This window comes from Paramormyrops kingsleyae, chromosome 16 (assembly GCF_048594095.1).
Source record: "Paramormyrops kingsleyae isolate MSU_618 chromosome 16, PKINGS_0.4, whole genome shotgun sequence".
Lineage (NCBI taxonomy): Eukaryota > Metazoa > Chordata > Actinopteri > Osteoglossiformes > Mormyridae > Paramormyrops > Paramormyrops kingsleyae.
Genome location: NC_132812.1, coordinates 24,248,196 through 24,271,532, shown reverse-complemented (window position 1 = coordinate 24,271,532; position 23,337 = coordinate 24,248,196). Strand labels below are relative to the sequence as shown.

The window sequence follows — 23,337 nt, the reverse complement described above, 5'->3', positions numbered from 1 at the left end:
TTTCAAAAGGGGTGCAGATAAAAAAATAAAAAGGCATAAATTCTGGCGATTGTTTCCATTCCAACAGCAGGGGGCGCAAATGTACCCCTTGCAAAATCGCCTATGCATTCAAATTTTATTTCAATGCTGTCTACTACGTGCATTTTGTAAAGGAAATCTAAAGGTAGACAACTATCATAACGCAAAATTGAAGAATGAATAAATCTCAATGTAATTTTGAGTATTTATCCTGATGATTTAAAACACTAATTAAGATAATTACGTTTGCTGACTGGTCTGTGTTATGCTAGAGAAATTGAAAATTCACATCAAACTTTTTTGGACAAAACAATAACCAGATCTGAAAATCTATTTATTGAGCTTATTTTTGACGTTATACATTTTTATGTGAATAACAGGCCTATAGTTAGTCTCCCATTATTGAGCAGATTTTCAGGATATTAACTAGTAGTTCAGCAGGAAATGAACATGCCAGAGTATTTCTACCGTTCCCTTTGTCCAGCCAGGCAAATTTCAGACCCTACTCATACGCCTGTGTTTGGATGGAAATTTCCATCAAGATAAACCAGTCTGCTGCACATGGTCACCCTCCTGTTTCTTCACTTATCTTAACATTTACCATGACAGGGATTAAAGTACCTGCTATAATTGTTTGTGGGGGGGGGGGGGTGAACAGATAATCCAGAAGAAAAAGGTCCTCACCTTGAGAGATTTTTCGACCATGCCAGGACTGCCAAGGAGACCAGCCTTGTCTTACCCCGTCATCCTTGCCCCGTAGACGCCGTGTTTGCCTCTCGTGGGTTTCACTGCATCGATCGTGGTGTTCACGATAAGCCACCTGAAGGGACGAGGTCCGTAATCTCTGCTCTATCCCAAATAATCCCACGTCAGTGTCACTCCTCGAAGCTCATTAACGCCTTCTTCTTTTAGATTTTGATCGAGAGGGAGCAGGGCATGGGCAGGGCATGGGCAGGCATGGGCAGGGCATGGGCAGGCATGGGCTATGCCAGGTTTAATAATGCAACTACCACGGCATAAACTCGATAAACGTCAAAGCATTGAGCGTACTTTTAAGACGTTTTTAAGCAAATGTAATTAATAAAACACAGGGACTTCATTTATCTACCGTTTCATTTTATTGCTTTGTTCACATTACGATAGTTTAGTTGACTTCCTATTTTATATATACAGGAAACATGTACTTCATTGAAAACGAAAAAAATTCCTGACGGGAAGATCAAACATTCAACAAACACTCAAAGTATGGACCTGGTGCTGAAGCTGTAACAGGACACTGTCGAGGGACGCCAGGCGAGATCCCAGTGTACACGCTGTAAACGGGAATTTGGCAAAAACAGCATGAATGTGAGCAACTTCATCAAGAGGGTGGATGGAGGTCAACTCCAGGATTTAATGAAAATAAACATACTGACGGGAAAAGGGGGGAAAAGGAGAGTTTTATTATGACCCTGCCAAACAGACTTAAAATGGTCAATGCCAGCATCTTACATCTGCTCATTTTTGGTCTTCATCACCCTTAGCAGAGGAATTCAACCCCTCCCCCCCTCCCCTATCGAATGTTTGCATGAATCCATCTATGTAAGCGTCAGGTTACACAGTCTAGCCCAAAATGGTCCGTTTCACCTTTCCTGTGCTCATTATGATCATTACAATCCAGTGCATGACTAGCAGATTCGGGGAATAGCCATCAGCCACATTACTGAAGAAGTTCTGATGTGACACAAATACAGTCCATTCTCAAAATGTTAGAATACAGGAGCAATAAAAATGAATTAAGTTTATACTCATGTTCAGTAACAAGATGTTCCTCAAAAAACCTTCGTTAAAAGCAGGCCTCCATCCTTAGCCTGGCTTTCATCAAAACTCAGAGGGTTATCAGTGCAATACTAGATGGTTCATGTGTTGTGTAATGGATGATCTGCTGGCTCTTATGGTGTGGCGTGTTTTTGAAAAATGCTCATGAAAGAGTCAATAAATACTATGCGCATTTTGTTCGTCTGGATCTGGAACGTAAATAAAAGTTCATTATCTGGTTCTTCGAACAGGTGCCGCATTCATGTGATCGTCTGTCCACTGCCTGAGCCACGAAGACATTCATCATGCACCGTGTATGCAGTACCGGAGCGACGATGTCATCATCACCCAAAACGGTCCCGGCCGCTGTATCTGCAGGCACTTAAAGTAACTCAAACGTCCCCCAAAACTGGATGGCTTTGCATGGTAATAAAAGTCAAAATACAGATAAAATTTTTGCCGATTACAAGGTCATTTCCCAGGTACAGCCCAACATACCCTAACCCCAAGTTGTCAGTTTTCAGCACAAATACAGTATGTATGAATATCAAGGTCAGATAAATGTCCCCCCCAGCACAGGAAGGGAAAAGGACAAACGTGTTCGGGGCAGCTTCATATGTAGAAGTTTTAAGAAAGTTCTTAATTTGGGTTGTGGAAGATGAGTCTGATTAGAATAACAAGCTTAAAATCACTTGAATATATGAAAGAGCCTCAAGATCTGGCTCTTTTCTGCTCAACATACTGACCAAGCAAGTCTGTTTACGCAGATCTATACTCAGTACCTTATTTCAGTGTTTCCCAACCCTTCCCTGAGGACTGGACTGGGAAACACTGCTTTATATCAAATACTTAAACTTCCTGTCTATACCTACAATGTCCTCTGGTAGCATCTCTCTATCTAAGTTAGTAGCTCCTTGGACACTCGTGACAATTTCAACTGTTTTTCTATGCGTCTAAGAACACCTGCAATGTGTATTTAATAAAAAATGAAACAAAAAGAAGAGATTCTCAGTGCTGCGACCCGTATCCTTTGTAAGAGTGGAGCCTTTCGAATAAAATCCTGGCAGACAGGTGCTGGATGTGTTGTGGATGGCAGACCCCCCCACAAGGATCCGCCTGTGCTTCCTAACAGTGCAAACTAAGTTCGACATGTGCATAGAGGTGATGGGACCGGCTCACGTTCGGGCTCCCCAGCAGTGATGATGTCGCCGCCCCCCTCCTTTATCACCACAGCACCATCCAAAACTGAACAGCCACGGTAGAAAGCCAAACATGAGGGTCCAGTACTCTCTCTGAGTGGTAGGCGAGATGGGATTCGACGTGATGAGGGTGGCAGGGGTGTCAGGTTTAGGAGGGCCAAAGAAGGGGGCTCCCCGTTCAGGGGGGGGGGGCCTTCAGCTCGGGGGCAGGAGGTGGAGAGGACCAGCGCTTGTTCTGACTTGCGTAGCTCCTGACAGACACACTGCTGGTTTTTTCCCTCAGCTTCTCCGTCAGCTAGTGCCAAATCTACCCAGACCACCCATCAGACCATCACCATGCTGGATCTGGTTCCCTGTAGCAGCACGCAGAGCACAGAGCGCGCCAGTCACACGGGGACCTCCTCTACGTGATCTTCTCATGTTGGATTTGATAGTAGCAGGCCTGCAGGGGGAGTGAGAGAGCCAAAAATGATTATGAAAATATATAATTAATTCTTAATGTCTTGTAGGTCCATGAGGGTTGGTATATTAATCCAATACAGAATATATTGATAAATATATAAATAATAATGGCTTAAAATAGTCAATAATTCAATGTTTAGGGGTGGAAGTGTCTGAGTTGCTGTGATTGGCGGACAGGACTCTTGCACGTTCTGATTGGCTCATGAATGGTCAGTGACCCCACCCCCATACCTTAAGGGTAGTGAACATGATGCCGTGCTCTCCATGCTGTACACAAGGGTCCATCAGGTCCTCGATCAGACTGACCTCAGAACCTAGGTTCCTAATTCTGGGGTCAAAGGTCATACAATTCTGTCAGTGAGTGATACGTCTCCATATCTCAGTAGGTGATCGTCAACCCATGATCCTGAGCTAGTAGGTTCGAAGGACGTACCGAGCACGCAGAACCACATAGAGGAAGACGGGGAAGAGGTCATCCATAGACCACAGGAAGTCTTCCTTTAGCAGTGCCAGCACCTCCTGAGTGATCTCCTCGAAGGTCTGCTGGATCACCTGGAGCTTGTCCGAGGGTGTGAACGTCGTGCTGGAATATAAATGGTGATGTTCAAAAAAGCAGACGGCAGGAGACTAGGGCAGATGCCAGATGCAAAAGCTGGGAGATGGTACCTGATCTGCTGAAGAGTCTCGACAGCGGAAGCGAAGCAGGCGTCCTTGGTGTTTGGGAGAACCTGGATGGATTAGAGAAGAGCCTTGGGCTGAAAGCGTTCGCTGAGCTCTTAGTAAGAAAGCAGTGCTTCATGAAGTCAACCAGTGTGAGGTCATCAATATGAGACAAGTCAACATCAATGACATTATTACTAAAAGGAAGGATATGGAATGAACACTCAGAAGAAAAAGAGAGGACAGGATGGAGAGGGTGAAATAGAGAGAGTAGGGAGAGGCGAAAAGAGGGCAGAAGGCAACAGGGGTGAAAATGAGAGGTTGTGGATGTGAATGGAGAGGTTACCTCAAATTTTTCACCAAGCACTGAGATAGACACAGGCCAAAACTTCCTAAAAGGAGGAAAAAAAATATTACAAATGTAGAGAAGAGACGTTACAAGATCTATCCAGCAGGGGTCAGAGTGAGAGTCAGACAGTATATGGCATGAGTCTGTGTGTATATGGTGTGTGTGTGTGTGTGTGTGTGTGTGTGTGTGTGTGTGTGTGTGTGTGTGTGTGTGTGTGTGGGTTATGTATATATTAAATTGCATGGACCAAATGTCCACACCATGAGAGGTTGTCATTGTTGGGATTAGGGTTTTGCCCATAGAAATGAATGGACATTCCGCACAAAGATGAATACAAGTTGAAAGGTGAATAAACGTCTGTGTGTCGGTCTGTCTGTATATATGTGTGTGTGTGTGTGTGTGTGTGCCTCCATGCCGCCCCGTCCGTCTCTCACCGCTGCACCCCCAGAAAGGCCAGCAGGGCCAGGTCGGGCTGCTTGTTGAGCCGCAGCACACACTCCCAGTACACGTCCTCCTCGCGCTCTTTCTCCAGCGCGTACAGCGTGAACAGCGGCGGATAGAGGCGCGGCAGCAGCACGGGCAAAAGCAAGGCGGAGCTGCTCACCACACGTCTGCGGGATGAGGGCCACGGAGTCAGACCAAACACACATAAGCACACCACAGGGGTGCAGGTTCAAGTCCCAGGACTGCTTAACCTGTACGAGTCTCCTTCACTGCAGGTGGTGAACAGTCAGTTGACTGTTCTGTGTTCAGCCCTGATAACATTCACAAACCATTAATAACAGTGTGTGACTAGGTCCCGCCACTGGCTAGATCAAGAGCCAATGGGATTGCAGAGGGTGGTATGGCCATACCCAGGCTGTGGGGACTCCAGCTGTGGTGCCTCATTTGGGGAGCTGAGAACCCGTTTCTCTGGAGACTCAGAAGCGGGTCCTGGGATCACAGCGCCTTCCTCTGGCAGGTCTGGGAACAGGAACCTGAGACAAAGACGTGAACATGGAGCACGACCCGTACCTTCAGACACAGAACCTTCAGAACACTACGACTCCCACAATGCAGCGCCAGCGCCCACCTGACAAGCTGAAAGATGCGGCTCAGGTAGGACTTGATTTCGCCGACGGCCTGCTGCAGGAGCCGGCGGTTGGCCCCCACACCCACGTATGTCATCCTGTAGACGGCCACCAGCGTCTCGATCAGCCGGCCCAGCGGGTGCAGGGGAGTGTCGCAGGCCTGTGTGGTGGGAGTGTAATGACTATGAGCGACTCGGTGGTGGGAGGCCTTCTGCACAGCAGGCCTCTCGTCCGACGGTGAGCCCACCTTGATGAGGTAACGCTGGACGCTGTTGTACTTCTCCAAGGTGAGGGGGCCCACATGCTGGGGGATGAACTCCAGGCTCTCCAGGGTCTTGTTGTGGGACCGACTTAGGAGCTCAGGGCTGGACATGGGGGGGGGTATCAGAGTGAGAGTGCATGTGTGGCTGTATGTATCTCTATGTGTCTGTGTGTGTGTCTGTATGAGTCGTACAGTGTGTGTGTGTGTGTGTGTGTGTGTACGTGTGCGTGCACATGCTCCAGCTGTGTAAATACCTGTCTTTGTGCTGCCGGCGGCTGGTTGTCAGGGCGACAGCGATGTTCTCCCAGGCCTTAGAGTTCTCCCCCCGGCCTGGAGCGTCACAGCCCAGCCGGGTCCAGCACTCCTCGAACACGGCGCACCACTTCTCCTCTGGCCGCACGGCCATGCTGCCCAGCTTGCTGCGCACACACACACACACACACACACAGTCGTGTAATCATATCTTTTTGTGGACCGCTCATTCATTTCTATGGGAAAAATGCTAATGCTAACTATGACAACCTTAACCCCTACCCAGCCCATAAGTAACCAAACAAAAGACAGGAGTTTTTGCATTTTTAGTTTTTTCATTGCAGTCACAGATTTTTATAAAACAGAGTTTTCCCATATGTAAAAAATAAAGAATGGGTATTCATCACGTTGTGGGGACATTTGGTCCCCATAAGGTAAGGTATACCTGGACCCCCCACACAGACACACACACACACACACTCACATGGCCCTGCTCTTGTCCTTGTCCCCGTCGTACAGGTTTGGTTTGTAGTAGGTCCCCGTCACCTTCAGCCCTGTGCCCCACTCCCCGTTGAAGGTGCCCTCAAAGTAGTCGCCATTGGGCATGGTCAGCATGCCCTGGTGGGTATAAAGGTGCTGAGACCTGAAAATGCCAACCCAGACACATTTGTTCAGGTCACTCCCGCAGCCTCACCTTCCCGTTCAGCGTCCAGTCCTCGGAAAACTCTCCCTGAAACGTAGTATCGTCCTCTGACAGCAGCGTCCCTGTGCCCTGCAGGGGGCAGAAGAGAGCTGGTTATTATTCAGGAGAGATGAACACCGTGGTGCTGAACACCGGGGGCCGGGCGTGGTGCTAAAGAACGCTCACGCTCATCTTGTTGCTGGCGAAGGTGCCCTCGTAGTACAGGCCGAACTGGGTGACGACGAGGCCGTTTCCCTGCCGCTGGTCGTCCTGCCACATGCCCATGAACTTCTCCCCCCTGAGAAAAGGGGCACCGGGGGGCTTGTCAAACCGAACGGCTCGGGTACACACAGCAAGCAGAGCGATGACAGGTGGAAACAAGCTGTGCATAGGGCCGGCTAATCAGCGACACACTGCAGATACACAGTCACACGCACTGCACACGCACTGTACACACACTGTACACACACTGCACACACACACCGTGGTGAGGCAGTTTGTCTAGGGCAGTCTTTCCCAATCTGGTCCCTGGGGACCCACAGACAGTACAAGTTTTTTGCAAAAATCAATCACGCAGTCTAGACTGAATTGTATTTCAGTCTGAATGCAGCCAGTTGGTGACCACTGGTATTGATCGAGTTCCAGTATTACCTTACCAGTCCCTCACTGGAAGCTGAACCTGGCAGCATGGGCACCTAAGCTGGCATCTGACAGCTACATGCTTCTGATATATTACCTGCCTCACCCGTATGTCACCTGTATGTCACCTGTATGTCACCTGTATGTCACCTGTATGTCACCTGACTGAAAAAAGCCAATTTGGTTTGAAACTACAGCTGAAACAAGAGATGAAAACGTGACCCCTCTGAAATGCAGCTGGAGAGCCGAGGTCACGCCGGCCACGGGTGCGAGCAGGGCGCCACCTGGTGATGTCGTCGAAGACCCCGTAGCCCGTCTTCTTGTCCTGGACCCACTGGCCGATGAAGACGCTGGGTGAGGAAGAGTTCAGCTTCCCGCTGCGCAGCATCCCATGGCCGTGTCGCATGTGGTCCTGGAAGGAGCCCTCGTACACCTCGCCCGTGGCGTACCTGGGGGGGCGGGGGCGGGAGCGGGGGCGGGGGCACACACGCGCACACAAACACGTTTGTATTCAGATCTTTGTGGGACTGTCCATGTAGTTCTATGGGAAAAACCCTAATCCCAACATGACGACCTTAACCCCTACCCAGCCCTAACCTTAACCATATACAAGACTTTTAGTTTTTGATTGCATTCACAGATCTTTGTGGGGACCATAATGTGAAAATAACAGGTTTTTATCATGTTGTGGTGACATCTAGTCCCCACAATGTAATAATCACAAAAATGTACAAACACACACACATATGCACACACACACACACACTTCAATGGGAGGCCTAACCTTTCTAATTAAGTTGATTAAGGGCGGCTGAGGGACACAGATCACACAGCTGGCAAAGAAGGTCCTAACCCTAACCCTAACCCCACAGCCCCATTCAGGAGGTGCAGTGTTACAGGGGAAGCCCCAGACAAACGGCAGGACGCTGATAATCCCCGACAGACAGAGGCAGAGGGCACTGGGGCAGGAACTCACCTGTACACCCCGAATCCGTGCATCCGGCCCTCCTTCCAGTGGCCCTGGTACTGATCATTCTTGTTCAGGTTCTTGTTGGGAACCACATAATCCCCAAACCTGCAGATTTCCAATCACACAGAAAGGGCAAAGGTCACCCCCACAGCAGAGACACCCTCCTCCCCGGCTTGCGGGGTCCTACTGACCCGTCCTCCAATCCGTTCTTGAAGGTGCCGGTGTAGGTCCGGTCGTCTGGCCACTTCAGCAGACCCCTGGCCGGGAAGACAGACACGGAAGTCCAGTATAGGTAAAAGCCAATTATAATTCATCCCAGAAGGCCGCACTTCTCCAGAGAAAAACATGCAGATGCTACACACACAGAAGCACGCCCCCTAGAGGTGTGAGGCCGGTGCAGCACCCAGTTATGCTCCGTCAAGTTCCAGGTCAGTTATAAATGTTAGCATTAGCGATGGTAACATTAGCGTCAGAAACAGCCCCCAGCCTGCGGGCCCCCCCAACCCCCCCACCCACCCACCTTCCGTGGGGCTTCCCGGCCAGCCAGCGGCCCTCATAGATCGCCTCCTTCAGCCGGCTGTCCTTGTAGAAGGTATAGGAGGCTGTGCGTGATATGGGCGGCTCCGGCCGCTGTACGGTGCTCGAACCCAAGACGCCGACCTCGGCGGCGGCCCCGCCCAGGGCCTGGTCCACCGCCTGGTTAATGGCTCGCAGCCACTTGGCCTGGGGGGATGGGGGGGGGGGCACATTCAGAGCTGCCAAGTAAACCTCCTCTACGCGCATCTTCTCGATCCAGCCGTAGCCTCACACTAAGTGTTCATGACCAGTGATTACTGCGTACCTTCTCCATGGGGGAGGAGGACAGGAGCGTGAATGTCTCCTCAGGTGAGGTCACCTTCAGCCCGTACCTGACAATGGACCAAGAGGTGCATTACAGTTCTTAGCATGTTTGGCTAGCATCAGAATTGCAGCCGACAGCTGCATCTGTGATCTGATTGGTCGGCCGGTCGCATGACTCACAGGTTGCTGTTTTCCTCCGAGATAGGCTCCACCCACAGCGTGGCCAGGGGGAAGACATGGTGAGTGGAAAACTGGATGGGAGACAGAGAAGGACATCATGGCCAGATGTTTCCCCCCACTGCCAGTGTAAAAGTGGGGCATGGTTTAAGGGGGGGGGATCTGCACTGAGCCTTGGCATGTGGTTGGTCACCAGGTTGCTATGGTAGCAGACTGTTGACAGGTGGGGTCAAATTCGTGCACTTTGTCCAGGGAATAAACAGGGAATGATGATGTCATCACACACTTCCACTCAGGCATCATTCACACACAAAAAGAGCAGAACAGTCCCATGCCATTTAGCCGGATGAGGAACACAGTCTCTTTACAGCACCACTGCTAACAGGCTAACAGTGGTAATTTAAATAGCTCCAGGACAAACAGCATTGCCGCATTGTCGGCCGCTCCCTCCGCCGCAGGACATACGCGATGCCGAAATCTCTGGCTCTCGCATCCCCGATGAGCAGATGGCCGCCTGCGCTGCTGCCCACACTCCCCCGCCCCCTCAAGTCACAACAGCTTGATGTTCTAGAAGTGCGCCGCCCTGCTGGCCACACAGGGCTATGGTGCTTGCCGCCGGCTCATAACCCAGAACGACAGCTGTCAAATGTTAAGGCAGAGCACATTTCCAAAAAGGAGGGGAAGAACCTGAAACAAACCAGCCCCCCCCCCCCCCGAAAAAATGGGCCTTTAAAACACACTGTGTGAATGAATGACTGTGTCCCCGGCACCACAGAAGGAAAATCTCTGAGCAGCACAAGGACCAACTGATGCCATGAAGCAAAAACAAGTACAAATACACACAAATGCAGGTGAAAACCTGAGAATTCATACAGGAAGCATGAACACCGCCAGGCCGGTGGGTTAACCCTCTGATAGCATGGTAACCTCACCTACATTTCAACACAACCACCCATATGCATGCAGTACACACACTCGCACACTCTTACGCAAGCTAAACTGGAGCATGACTAGAATCTAGAGAAGGGGAAATAAAGAGAGAGAGAGAAAGAGAGAGAGAGAGAGGCTAAAGGGTTCAGTCCACAGGGCACCCAAAGTCGGGCCTCTATGAGGTAGTGAGAGTGACAGAGGGACAATTCTGCGGAGAAAGAGTGCAGAAAAAACAGAAAGACAAAAAGGGACAGGAAGTGAAGTCAGCTAGGGACGGCCATCTCAGCGCTGTCCCCGGAGGTCACCTGGCGTCTTTGTTACCCGCCCCCCTCCCAGTAATAACCAAGGCTGGAGAGGGAGAGTACACACACACTGGGACTCCATCACACAACAAAACACACAAATCCACCATCCAGCATCCATTTCACACGAATCCCCCCCCCCCCACAAGGATTCCCCATTTTCTGAAATAATGAATAAATCCCATCAGCACCCTCTCGCTAGCATGTGGGGATGAGGACCAGTATGCACCCCCTCCGGAGTGACGCGCCACCCCCCAGCTGTCAGGCTGCCCTAAACCAGATGGAGGATTTGCCTGCTCTGGTCCACCTTGGCACAGATGGCCAAATGCTAAGCGCTACAGGCTGCGGGTAAACGGTGGCCACAGATGCTAGGGACGATGCGAGATGTGAGAGCCCCTCCCTACCCCACCCCCACTGAGGGCGGGGCTCCACATCAGAATGGCGGGATCGGGCTAGCAGGACCTATCGGCGCGGTGCCACTACCCACAGGACGGCCGCATCCGACAGACTGGCTGTTGGACCTGTGAATTATGAACCTCTGCTATCTTAGTACGAGTAGGAAAAAAATATCATTGTGAAGTTTAGTCTACAGAATGTGTGAGATTTTAAGCTGATGTTATTGGTCCTGGGACACAGAACAGAACACTGCAGGGAGGGGAGGGGAGTAGGGCGGGGCCTTGGCTGTTACCGTCGGATGTTACACGTCAATCCACACACTAGCAGGGCAGCATGGAACAAGGCTTGGCTTGGGAGGTCCTGGGCCCAGGCTGTCGCTTCAGGGGCCGGTTATAGAGGGACCGGAACAGAGCCAGATCACACAGAAAGGCAGGGATGGGTCCTTCACGCAACGCATCTCCACTGAGCAACGGCCTGATCGGCCTTACTGACAGTTTACGGGGCACTTGACTATCTTTATTTAACACCATTTTCCTGCAGGCACATTTCAGGACAGCCGAAGGGCTTTGTAATGTATTAATAAAATGCATTCAAACTTAACAGAGAGAAGGGGGAATACCAGCCGGAGGCCTACTTCCCAAACCAAGCCCTGAACACACAGGGGACAGGCCAGATCCAGAAGCTGCTCCATACTTACAAGGTTCTTATAGGGTTGGACGCCCTGACAGAGCAAAGAACAGAAGTCATACAGCTGCAGCGGAGTGCATCAGAAGCTGCAAGCCACACAGACAAAAAAAAAAAAATCATCTGTACTTCCTGGTCCCCATCCCCCCACCCCCCGGTTCCAGTTCTGCTTTCACAGCACCCCCTCGAGTCTCTCTCACCTGAGCGTGCACCAGCGCGTCGTTAAAAAGGATAAACCAGTTGACGGAGAACCGGCCAGCGTTCTGCAGCGTCAGGGCCTTGTTGCTGCTCTCGCAAACCAGCCGGCGTGTCGGCTTCCGCAGGGAATCCTGCGACGGGGGGGGGGGGGGGAATACCACAGTGGTATGATCAGCAGGCATACCACCATAGCGTACCAAACGCTATGCAGAGGGTGTGGAAACTGGAATGCCAGCCAACACCTATAAGACGGTTCCAACCAGGAACGCGCACAGCCAATCACAGGTCAGAAGCAGGGCGGGCCTTACGGTCATCTTTCCAGGGAAACTCTTCCAGAAGTGGCAGGTGTATTCTGCCTCTTTCCGTTTCCTCTTCAGGTGAAGAGCCAGCGCCTCATACTTGGAGCAGCCGTCTTGGAGCTTCTGGTACTCCAGGGAACTCTGGGAAAGACAGCAAGGTGTTCAGAGAGGTCTCGAGACGGCGAAGGAGACACTGTCCGCAGACGAGGACATGGCACATTATTACAGTCAGCCTTTTACACGTCGCCACGTTCCTACGTCTCTCTACAGACGGACAGTGCTGTGTGTGTCTGAACGTCTTGCATATACATTGAGCTGCATTCGAACAAACTATGCACCGTGATGAGGACCCCGGCAGAGACCCCAGCTCCTTGCATACGCACCACCTCGAAGCAGGTGGCTAGCTTCAGAAGAAGCCGACCGTATTCGTGCAGGTGTCGCATGGGCATGTAGAATAGCGTCACCAAGAGGTCATTTGGGGGAGAGCTCTCCTCGCCCGACTCCGCTAGCCGCTGCAGGGCCTCCAAACCTTTCCCAAAGGCCTCCCTGGCGACCACAGAGTAGAAGGAAGGGACCAGGTTATGCTCACTAATAGGGTAGAAATGCCAGGGACGAGGGGGTGGGGGACTCACACTGATGGCTTCAGCAGCGCCTGGAAGCCACCCATCACCAGGAAGTTCCCCACCGAGCTGCAGTACCTGTAGAACATGAAACCGTTTCAGGAACGTCATGGTATTGGACACCCGCAATTCCACTCTGGCCACTAGGAGGCAGTTTAGCTTAGTTCAGTGGGAGAATAAAATGTTCTGAAGGCAGAAAGAAAAATTATTGGTTCAGAGAGATAACCAATCAGGTAGCAGAGAAGGCGGGAGCAACCAATCAGGTGTCTTGGTCCCAGTTGTTTGGACCTACCTACTCTATAATCTGATTGGTAAACAAATCATTTTTTGTTCTGCCCTCTGAACATTTTTGTGTAACTCCCACAAGCTTAAATGAAGGTATGCAGAAGAATCTCCTTGATTGTTTATTACAGGTGTGCTGGGAGCTGGGAAGAAGCAAAAATGTGGACTGTCTGGGATCCCTGAAGAGTGGGTTTGGGAAACACTGGCACAGGGCACAAGGCTTGGATTCGCCCTGCAGAGTCCATCACAGGACACACACTCACAGCTCAAATCCCGATTAATGAGCTATGACCATCCAATTAAGTCAAGGGTTACCTAGTTTCCCTTAGACAAAAATCTGCTGGTGAAAAGGATGTTGGTTTTCTGTTTACTGTCTTGTTACTTCTCCACTTAAATGAATTATACAGTGACCAACGTTTAATATTGTTTAATAATTTAAATATTACCTTCTTATATCCCTGAATCATTTAGCAAGCAGCCGTTTAATGTAATATCAGGTCCGGTCAGGTTGGGCAGCATGAGCTGATGCAGCGCGTTGCCGCACGCACCACACAGCAGGATCTCAGCCGGCGACCCCCCAGGCAGATACACGGTCCAGCCCCACCCTCTGGAAATGGCCGTCCATCTGCCAGAGCCTGGTGTTACGTGGGCGTCCCCTTTGCCTGTTCTAGCCACTTGGGTCCTCAGCAAAAATCGACAAAGGCTGCAAAGAACCTCTGCCGATATTCGCGCTTGCGCTCGATGAGAACCCTCAGTGCAAGGATACGGTCGATGGTAGACTTCTTAGGCATAGATCCAGGCTGCTCCGGTCGCTCACATAAAGGACACTTTTTCACCAGCAGAGTCTAACCCAAGGGTCACCAACCTTTTTGAAACTCAGAGCTACTTCACAGGATCTGAGCCATACGAAGGGCTACAAGTTTGATGCACTCTTCTTAAATAACAAATTTGCTCAGTATAATAAACATGTTTTAAATGCTTTTTTAAAGATATTGTCATCCATATAAATGCAAATGTGATTGAAGAAGAATAGCAACAGAATAAAATTAAATTTTAGACGCTGCTCACTGGTGAGTTGTGCTATTTTTAGAACAGGTCCGCGGGCAACTCATGCGGTCCTTGGGGGCATCCTGGTGCCCGCGGGCACCATGTTGGTGATCCCTGGTCTAACCTATAAGTGTCCCTTTTACACACACACACACACACACACACACACACACACACACGCTGGCCAAGTAGAGCACAGAGCATCACAGCTAATAGATTAGCTGCTCTGGAGGATACCGGCAGGCCCGGTGTGAGAAGCTCAGTTGGAGTCGGAACCTGGGCCCGGACAGTGTACTTACTCTTTGTAGGCGTCCAGAAAGACGGCGGCGTGCTCCAGCATGGCCAGGCCGCGCACATCGCGGTTGCAGCTGCTGCGCAGGAAGGCGGTGAGCGAGGTGGCGTGGCGGCCCGTCAGGTGACACAGGCGGCTGAAGTGAGCGGCCAGGGCCTGGAAGAGGGGCGTGGAGGCGGAGCCTAGGGAGGCGGCCAGGCTCTCTGCACACGGAAACGGGGGGGGGGCTCAGCCTCAAAACAGGCACGGGGCCCTGCTGCCGTTTGGTTTCTGTTCGCATAGTATAACCCATTTTATCCATATTTACTAAAACTATTTAAAGTTAAGGTGCTGTGCTAGATGTAGAGACTCAAATGTTGATCATTTAGGATGTACTTCTTACCCACGGCCAGCAGGGGGCGGAGTATCTGGCCCTTCACATTGCTCAGCCGGCAGTAGAACTTCCGTTCAGCAGCAGCCAGCTCATGGAGGCTGGCGATGAAGCCCATCACATTCTGGTCTGCCAGAGCCAGACAGCTCTGTCCCCCGGCAAACACGCTGCTCACGTAGCCCAGCTGCAGAGGAGAGGAGTATGGAAGCATGGTGCCATTCATGCACTGAAGTTAAAGCTAATGCTAATTCACAACAGATACTTAGGAAGAGGTACCGTCGGTGCACCTGAGGCTAATGCTAATGCTAATTCACTACCGATAGCAGGCAAGAGGCACCAACCTTATAACTGCCGACATTAACTTACATTCATGCAGAAGGGCAGGAGGACTGGCTGCTGGGTGTAGCCTCCACTCTCAGCCTGGGGGCTGCCCGGCGTCCCCTCCCGCACCTGCCGCCCACTGTAGTAGAGGATGGGCTGGAAGCAGTCTCCGTCAGCCAGGAGAACCGTATGCTGCTGCCCCGCGGCCACGTCCCACACCCGGATCCCCTCCGACATCTGCGGGAGGCCGCATTGGACAAACAGTCAAACGCGGCACACGTGTTCATTTACTGACACACATCAGTGAAACGCTGGCTGGCTAATGCCATCTTCCCTAGCCAGATATGCTAGCCCTTCCCTAGCCAGATATGCTAGCCCTTCCCTAGCCGGATATGCTAGCCCTTTCCTAGCCAGATATGCTAGCCCTTCATGCTAGACCTCACACTCACAGCCATGGGGTGTCCACCGTGTACTGGAATGATAACTGACACACAACAAGCAAGCAAGCAGACAGACAGCTACGTGCAGTTATACTGCACCATCCTATTCAGATTTTTTCTTAAAATATGTGTAACACATTTTGTAAGCGAATGAACACAGAATGGGGTTAATGGCGGATCAGCGTCTCCGGTCCCAGCGGCCTGTCGGGTGTGGCTTCGAGCCAAACGGCACGGCAGGAGGAGAGCAGAACCAGGCAGCCTGACGCCCACCTTGGTCAGCCGGGGGACGGTGCTGGGAGAGTCCATGTGACCCAGCTGCCCGGAGGTGTTGCAGCCCCAGGAATAAACCTGCAAAAGAAAGACGGGAGGTCAGCACCCCACCCTCTTGAGATGCAGCCCCCCCCCACCCCCACCCACGAGAGGATACCTGTGACTGGGCGGTCAGCGCCAATGAGTGGTGGGCCCCCGCAGCCACCTGCACCACCTCCCTGCTCCCCAGACTCTTGATGCACAGTGGCTGCAGCCTGCAGATTGGGGGGGGGGGACTTTTTAATCCCACGTTTCATTGTATGGCCACTAGGGGGCCACTTTTCATTTCATATGCAATAAATGCACAGTAAAGACAGTTTTATTTTAAAGTTATGAATATTTAATATGGGGGGGGGCACATTGATGCAGTGGTTAGAGCTGTCGCCTCACACCTCTGGTTCAGGTCTCTGCCAGGGTTCCATGTGTGGTTCCCCCCCCCCCCACAGTCCACAAACATGCCGAGGCTGACTGGAGTTCCCAAACTGCCCGTAGGTGTGCATATGTGAGTGAGTGGTGTGTGAATGTGCCCTGTGATGGGTTGGTGCCCCATCCTGGGTTGTTCCCTGCCTTGAGCCCATAGGTTTCAGACCCCCTGGAACCCTGAATAGGACAAGTGATTATAGAAAATGGATGGATGGGTGGATGGAATATTTAACATATTTTAAAACTCTGGTTTAAGATTTTTTAATCCTAAAATGACCTCGGATAAAAATTCGTACTAAGGCCTTACTGGCAACCTGCACCCTCCATATTGTCATAAAAGCACAAATGTCCTCCAAGCAGGACTTGTGGAGAATGTTCGTGTTTTCACTGAATATTTTAGGACAGAGCCGTCACCTCCAGGGCCACTGGGGGGGGGGGGGGGCGGTTAGGAGTCCCGCAACGGGACCTCACCTGGGCAGGATGTCCCCGTGACCCAACTGGCCCTCCTTGCCACGGCCCCAGCTCCACACCTCCGTGTGCAGGGAGGGGAGGTGCTGCTCGGACTCCGGGATGGCTGCGGGGGTCAGAGCCATGGCCGGAACCCGGGACCGGCCCATCTTCCGGAGCAGGCGGGGGGAGACTGACCCAGAGGGAGAGACACATGGGAAATGTGAGACATGGTTACCTTCTGATGATCGCAGAAATATGAATTAGATTACAAAACCAGGTAAAGGTCAAACAGAAGGTCCTGTACAGGGAAAAAAAGCAGATGAGACTTAAAGCGACAGTCAGGTGAGAATAAAAGCACTTTGAACCTTAAAGCTGAACGACACGCAGACACAGAACCAAACGGCTGTCCAGAGAGGAAATCCTGTGTTAAAATTTGTTTGTTCAACTCAATCCTGGGGCATTTAAGATCCTCCTGTCAGGACACTCTCAACCCATGAAGTGCACCCCACCATTTTGTGCCTGGGGAGAGGTGGTAGGTACGACTCAAGCCCAAGTGACCCAGGGACGGGCACAGGTGAGGACGACTATGCTGAAAGAGAAGGACCCGGAGCCAGGTGCTCTGTCTGCTGCTGGGGGGTGCCATCCAAATGGTAGCTGGGACCCCCGGGGCAAGCTGGCTGCTCCTCTAAGGCATCTGCATAGACGCCCATGTGAAGTCAGACAGCTTCATTTTTCTGGGACTTTAAACTGTGGAATTCCTCCTTCCTCATATCTGGAAGCCCACCAGGCAAATCAGCTTCATGAGGAGGGTGGATTCTGCTCCAGCCGCTTATCATAATCTCTCAACAACGAGTCATATTGTAAACGAGAACATGTTGCGGAGCAGGAACAGGAATGCACACTCAGGGAAGAAAAGCGTTTGCTTATTTTAAGTCGATGATTCATAAGTCAAATAAAACTCAAAAACTGCACACAAGAGGATCTGTCCTAATAGTTTCTTTAAATAAAAGCAAACCTCTAATTATGACAAATGTATTTTAGCAATCACTGAAAACCACACAGCAAGCAGGGATGATCACTCCGGGTCACACAGAGAGCAGGGATGATCACTCAGGGTCATACAGAGAGCAGGGATGATCACTCAGGGTCATACAGAGAGCAGGGATGATCACTCAGGGTCATACAGAGAGCAGGGATGATCACTCAGGGTCATACAGAGAGCAGGGGTGATCACTCAGGGCCACACAGAGAGCAGGGATGACCACTCAGGGTCATACAGAGAGCAGGGATGATCACTCAGGGTCATACAGAGAGCAGGGATGATCACTCAGGGTCATACAGAGAGCAGGGATGATCACTCAGGGTCATACAGAGAGCAGGGATGATCACACTACCTTGTGAGAGGAGCCCAGGGAGCGAGAGGCGGCGACTCAGGCCCTCGGCCTCCCCCTCACGGATGTCCCCCAGGCTGGAGCTCTTCTTCCCCTGCATGGACTCCTCCATCCGCATGCGCTCCTCGCGCGTCTCCTTGGCGCCCTCGCCGGAGCCCGGCCCGCCACCCCCCGGTACCCCAGATGGGTAGTAATAGCCCATGACCTTCTTAAGTGACAGCGCCTCATAAGTGGAGGCCACACGCTCGCCCACGGCGGACGCACACGACACCACCAGGCTGTTCAGGGCCGAGCCTACCGTGGTGGTGGGCTGGGGCATGGAGGTGAGGTCTGGGGGGGCAGGGTCGCCCTTGCGCTGCTGAGGAACAAGAGGAGAAGGAGAACAAGATTCAGGGAGGAGGGAGAGTGCGTCAGAGGGAGCGTGACAGGGGTTGTGGGAGGATGATGCGTCAGATCTGACGACAAAGGAGGACAAGCAGACTAAGGCCGCAGCCAGAAGGACTAACAGTCTAACAGGGAAAACAGAGAGAAGCCATTTCAGATAATCAGAGATTACAGGATTAAAATTAAAGCTGCACTAAAACATGCTGAAACAATAACACATAACAGTAAAATGAAGGGGTTCAAATGTACATATAAAACAAAACTTTTAAAGTTTAATATTAAAATCAGCTCCAAGCTCCCCATAATCCTGACTAGAGCAAGAATGGAGAAGATGGATGAATATTAAAATACATGCAATAAAATATTAACGCAAATTCAATAAAAATGAGCATAAAACCGATTAATAATTAATTATTATAATGAGCGATTCATCGATGAATTGAAGTAAAATATATAAATAAATGTATAAATGAGCCATAAATGAGCCATACGGCTGACCTGGGCACACTGCACGGTAATGGCCGACTTCCCAGCATGCTCAGCGAGGGCGTGGTCCGATAGCCTCTTTAGATATGCCTGCACCGCCTGTTCGTCGGGGTAGGGGGAGCTCCTGCTCGCCGGGGCGTGGCGGGACTCAGTTGGAGGGGCGGCATGCGGCTCCCCCCCAGGAGCATCCTCCGCTGGACCCTGGAGTTCCTCCCCACCCTTCCCGTCCCCCACCTCCTCTTCCTCTACATCCTCCTCAGCCTGTTTAAGGGCTTCCTCCATGGACTGGGGGTCCTCAGCAGGAGCAGTGGGAGGCGGGGCCGAGAGCTGCCCAGAATCGGGGGGCTCCGGGACGGTGGCCCCCTGTTTCGCGTCAGCCAGCTCCACCCCCAGAGGGCAATAGTGGCTGTCAGAGATGATCACGTGGTCCTCCTTATCAGTCATGGTGTAGAGGAGCTGGTTGCACTGTCCGCACTTGTCCTGTGGGGGGCGACGGGCCGCTTCGGGGGGGAGGCACTGCACCAGCGCCAGGCTGTGGAAGGCCCCGCAGGCCACCTGCAGCACATGCCGGCCGGCCAGGTGCTCCACCTTCTGCGGCCGCCAGACGGGGAAGACGCTGGTGAGCAGGCCGAGCTGGCAGCCGCTGCCCCAGGCCCAGACCTCGCGCCGGCCCGACAGCGCCAGCGTGTGCTGCTCGCCGCACGCCAGCTCCAGCACCCACACTGGCTGCGGCGGGCCGCCGTCCCGCTCCGCCAGCTCCACCGGTCGGGGGTCGGGCACTGGGCCGGCGCCCGCCATCCCACACTGACCCGACGCGTTTTCCCCCCACATGTGCACAACCCCGTCCTCCGTCACCGCGCCATTGTGGAAACTGCCGGCCGCCACAAACACCACGCGCTGGCTGCTGAGCTCCGCCTCCAGCACAGGCTCCACGGGGTTGCCTGGCAACGCCTTCTTCCATGGCATCTCCCCAAAGCTATACACCTGCCCCCCTGTGGACAAGGAGGGAACAGCTGCAACGTCGAGCTAACAGAACTACAGCGACACACCCACATCATGCCTTAAAATAAGCAGAGCACACAGCTTATACGTTTCTAAAGACAGTGGCTTACACAGTAAGTCTGCCCCCTGGTGGGCAGTAATGGGAGACGCCCACATGGCAGAGTAAACCCCACCTGAGTCACACCACCAAGGACTAAACAAGAGCTACGAGATAATATGGGTGGGAAGGAGAACAGGAATGGCACAGCGAGTTGGCACGATTCCGCTCGCCAAAAAACAAAGAAACATTAAAACACCCACGCCAGCCCATCCTGCAGCCCCAGGACGCTCACCCTCCACCAGCAGGACGCCATGCCGGGTCCCCAGGGCGGCCTGCAGCACAGGCCGGGACAGGAGCAGCTTCTCTGGGGTCACGCTGCAGGAGTAGCCCTTCCACAGGTGCAGCAGACCTCGCTCCCTGCAGCTCTCCTCCTCCCCAGAGCTGAAAATCACAAACGCCAGGCGACATCAACAACTAGAATAATCTTTACATAACCATGATGCTCGCAGGAACCGACTGTGACTGAAAACATGTTTGTTCTTTGTTATAGAATGCTGGATAACACCCAGAGGTCCGTGAGGCTACGTGACCAGCACCGAGCACCTTCTCACCAGTTCGCGTGGTTCTCCATCAGTGTGGCTTCACCATGTTTCGAGTGCCGCAGTCACTGTGGGCTCCTGGTCAAACTGAAGTTTCACATCAGCTTCTATCAGAAGAAGAATCAGGAAGATCTCCCTGGTACTTCCCTTCTGGCCTGAATTCAGTTTCATGCAGACATTAGACAATGGCATGACTAAAACGGAAACCGCTTCTATTAAGTGAATACAATAAAAGCAAAAAATAAATGAAAGATTAAAGACTTTCTGTTGATATTGTCTCGTTCACGCGTTTAATTCTATTTGAAAGAAACAGGGTAAAGTTCGCTGGGCAATTAATTTATAAGGATTAAAATTCAAATCATCCAAAGCTTTTCTCCAGCCATCTACTAAACTTCCAGTATCCAGCTGAGCCAAGAGGAGCCTTCGCTGTTTCCTGCAGAAACAATTAACACGTATTTAATTATTTACGGCCAGGATTAATGTTAGGTGGTAGGAAACGGGAGCATGCGGCCCGGCGGCTCGTAGCTGTACAAGCATGACGGCTTTTGACGGCTTTTCATAAGCATTGGGACAAACACGTGGGCGTGGTGACGTCACCTAGCGGGGGGGTCGCCCGGTTTGCGAGACGGTTAAAGGTTTTCACACGAAGCCTATAGGTGCCAACGTCAGATCGTTCCATGTGACATCATAAGGTGTATCTGAGGTGTGTCACACACAAACAAACACGCACACACACACCGAGGCCGACAGCCATCATGCAGCGTCAGTCTGACAGATACAATACAAAACCAAAAGGGACAAAATACTGAGCCGCATTTATTACCCGGCCCAACACTTTACTACGTACCTTTCCGGCGATCGCACCATCCTGCACCGGCAATCTGACCAACTGTAGCGCAACTGTACATTAGTCAATCTGCACTAAGTCCTAATACGAAAGTCGGGTCTCTTAACGAGATCAACAAAGCTCTCGGCGGCAATAGTGTTAAAAACAGCGGCAATAGTGTTTTGAGATATTCGTTTCGTTGGGGAAATACCATAATCATAACCAGCCTGACGAAATTAAAGAAGTGTCAACTTCAGTTCGAGGGGGGGGGGTCATCCTAAAACCGAGAATGTTAAGGCAGCTCAGTTCGTCTCAGGCTAGATTCTTCCTGATCTGTTTACACACCGCGGCTCCAAAGCGATAGCACGTATCTAAATTTTTCACACGAGTGTGATACTTACAGCAGGTCTATGTGCACATCGACAATGCCCGACGTCTACCAGCCGACAGCAGCGGTCGCTTTGCTCGATGGTCACAAATACATGTCGCCGTCGTAGCAAAGAAATCGATCTGTCATGATGACCTTGAGCCTGGCATTGTAATACCTCGTGTCAAACTGTCGATAAAAAGTAAGAACAACCGCAAAAGAACGATGCCGACAAAAACAGAAATAACGCAGGTCTACACAGCGCTGTTACATTGTGTGCAGTCGCCCGACGGTAGCCGACGGGGATCAAACCGAACCAGCTGAAAAAGCACAACGCCCGGCTTGTTTCGACCGACTTGTGCTTTCGGTTTTTCTCGTGGTAAATTGTTTAAGGGGACGCTTTACGCTGTTCTGTCCACTTACATCATAAAATCGCTCTCATATTTGTATTTACAACTACAACTACAATAGCTGTTGTGTGAAACGTTAGACTGAAATCAAAGGATCTGTGATTCCCGAGAAAGGAAAGGGTCATCATTAAGGTTACTTTAAAATTGTATTAAAAGGTCAAGACAGAGATTGTCATTCAGTGCCTGAGACACATTTGTAAATTCACAATGTTAAGAAGCCAGACTCAAGTTGCATTTGCTGGGAGGGAGGTGAGAACCAAATTTTAGGCTGACTGTCGGGGGCGTTTCTGGTTCTTCAGAAGCTCCCCTGTCAACACCCCTGTTTGACACGCACGAGCCCAGAAATGCCAGATAAGGCTGGGTGGTGCAGAGCAGATGGATGCCAGCAGGAGCGCTGGCCCACGAGTCATGAGCCGGCGGCCCATCGCCCATTTTTTTAGCTGAGCCTGGGGATGCTGAAAGGTCTGGCCAGAACCTTCTGGAACTGATGTGGAATTTAGCACAACAAAAGTAAAATTTGTATCATCACCGATCGGCTACTGATTCTGATGTACAGAAGGGAGTATAAAGGGCGGATGGCCATAGTGCTCCATCATCTCCGGTACACTGTCATTTGACCATTCCAGACTATCTTCCATTGGTCTCTTAAAGTCTCGCGTAATGCTGAGATCTTCCTCAGGCATTGGACCATGTCCCCCTCTGATTCCATGCATGAATTCCAAAGGCTACTCTGCCCACCCACAAACTGGTTTCCAGTCTCATGCACCAGTCCCTGCTGCTCTCTCTGTGAATGTACTGATACACATTTGAAATGCTGTCCTGATGTTCCAGCCCTGATCGACCCCTCCAGCCTGCACTGCTGTATTTGACCATTTAGTATCCAAATTGAAAGCTCATAATTTAAGCTTCAAAGCCGAATTCCAAGCCGAGTCTGATTCCCTAACCGCTGCACCACCAGCTGCACTCATATTCCAGCATCAGATTCAGCGGTTTTCTAGGCCACAGCTTCCACAAAGCTAAACACAATCACTGGAATGTAAAAAGCCCAGTTAGGTCAACACAGCACTGCTGATAATCTATAACCCCAGGATC

General features: G+C 51.3%; 1 protein-coding gene across 4 annotated transcripts; it reads right to left on the bottom strand.

The window, feature by feature from the left end:
- Positions 1-1,117: 1,117 nt before the first annotated feature.
- als2b (alsin Rho guanine nucleotide exchange factor ALS2 b) lies at positions 1,118-22,149 on the bottom strand. Of its 4 annotated transcripts, none has more exons than XM_023840078.2 (35): positions 21,870-22,149; positions 20,655-20,797; positions 20,336-20,484; positions 19,014-19,993; positions 18,135-18,489; positions 16,762-16,930; positions 15,986-16,082; positions 15,829-15,906; positions 15,164-15,355; positions 14,810-14,981; positions 14,435-14,630; positions 12,819-12,884; positions 12,570-12,732; positions 12,196-12,327; positions 11,890-12,018; positions 11,703-11,726; positions 9,381-9,451; positions 9,202-9,268; positions 8,881-9,083; positions 8,552-8,617; positions 8,367-8,465; positions 7,675-7,839; positions 6,938-7,049; positions 6,764-6,841; positions 6,554-6,687; positions 6,072-6,236; positions 5,803-5,920; positions 5,558-5,715; positions 5,340-5,462; positions 4,920-5,096; positions 4,483-4,528; positions 4,143-4,204; positions 3,910-4,059; positions 3,708-3,804; positions 1,118-3,456 (listed from the first exon to the last, which is right to left on the bottom strand). In XM_023840078.2, the coding sequence occupies exons 2-35, from the start codon at positions 20,672-20,674 to the stop codon at positions 3,418-3,420; spliced, it is 5,052 nt and encodes a 1,683-aa protein (XP_023695846.2). In that variant the 5' UTR covers positions 20,675-20,797; positions 21,870-22,149; the 3' UTR covers positions 1,118-3,417. The 4 variants fall into 4 exon arrangements, with proteins under 4 accessions (XP_023695846.2, XP_023695845.2, XP_023695848.2 ...); XM_023840077.2 differs by having other exon boundaries at positions 20,655-20,749; XM_023840080.2 differs by lacking the exon at positions 21,870-22,149 and adding an exon at positions 21,490-21,857 and having other exon boundaries at positions 20,655-20,749.
- Between the last annotated feature and the right edge of the window lie 1,188 nt (positions 22,150-23,337).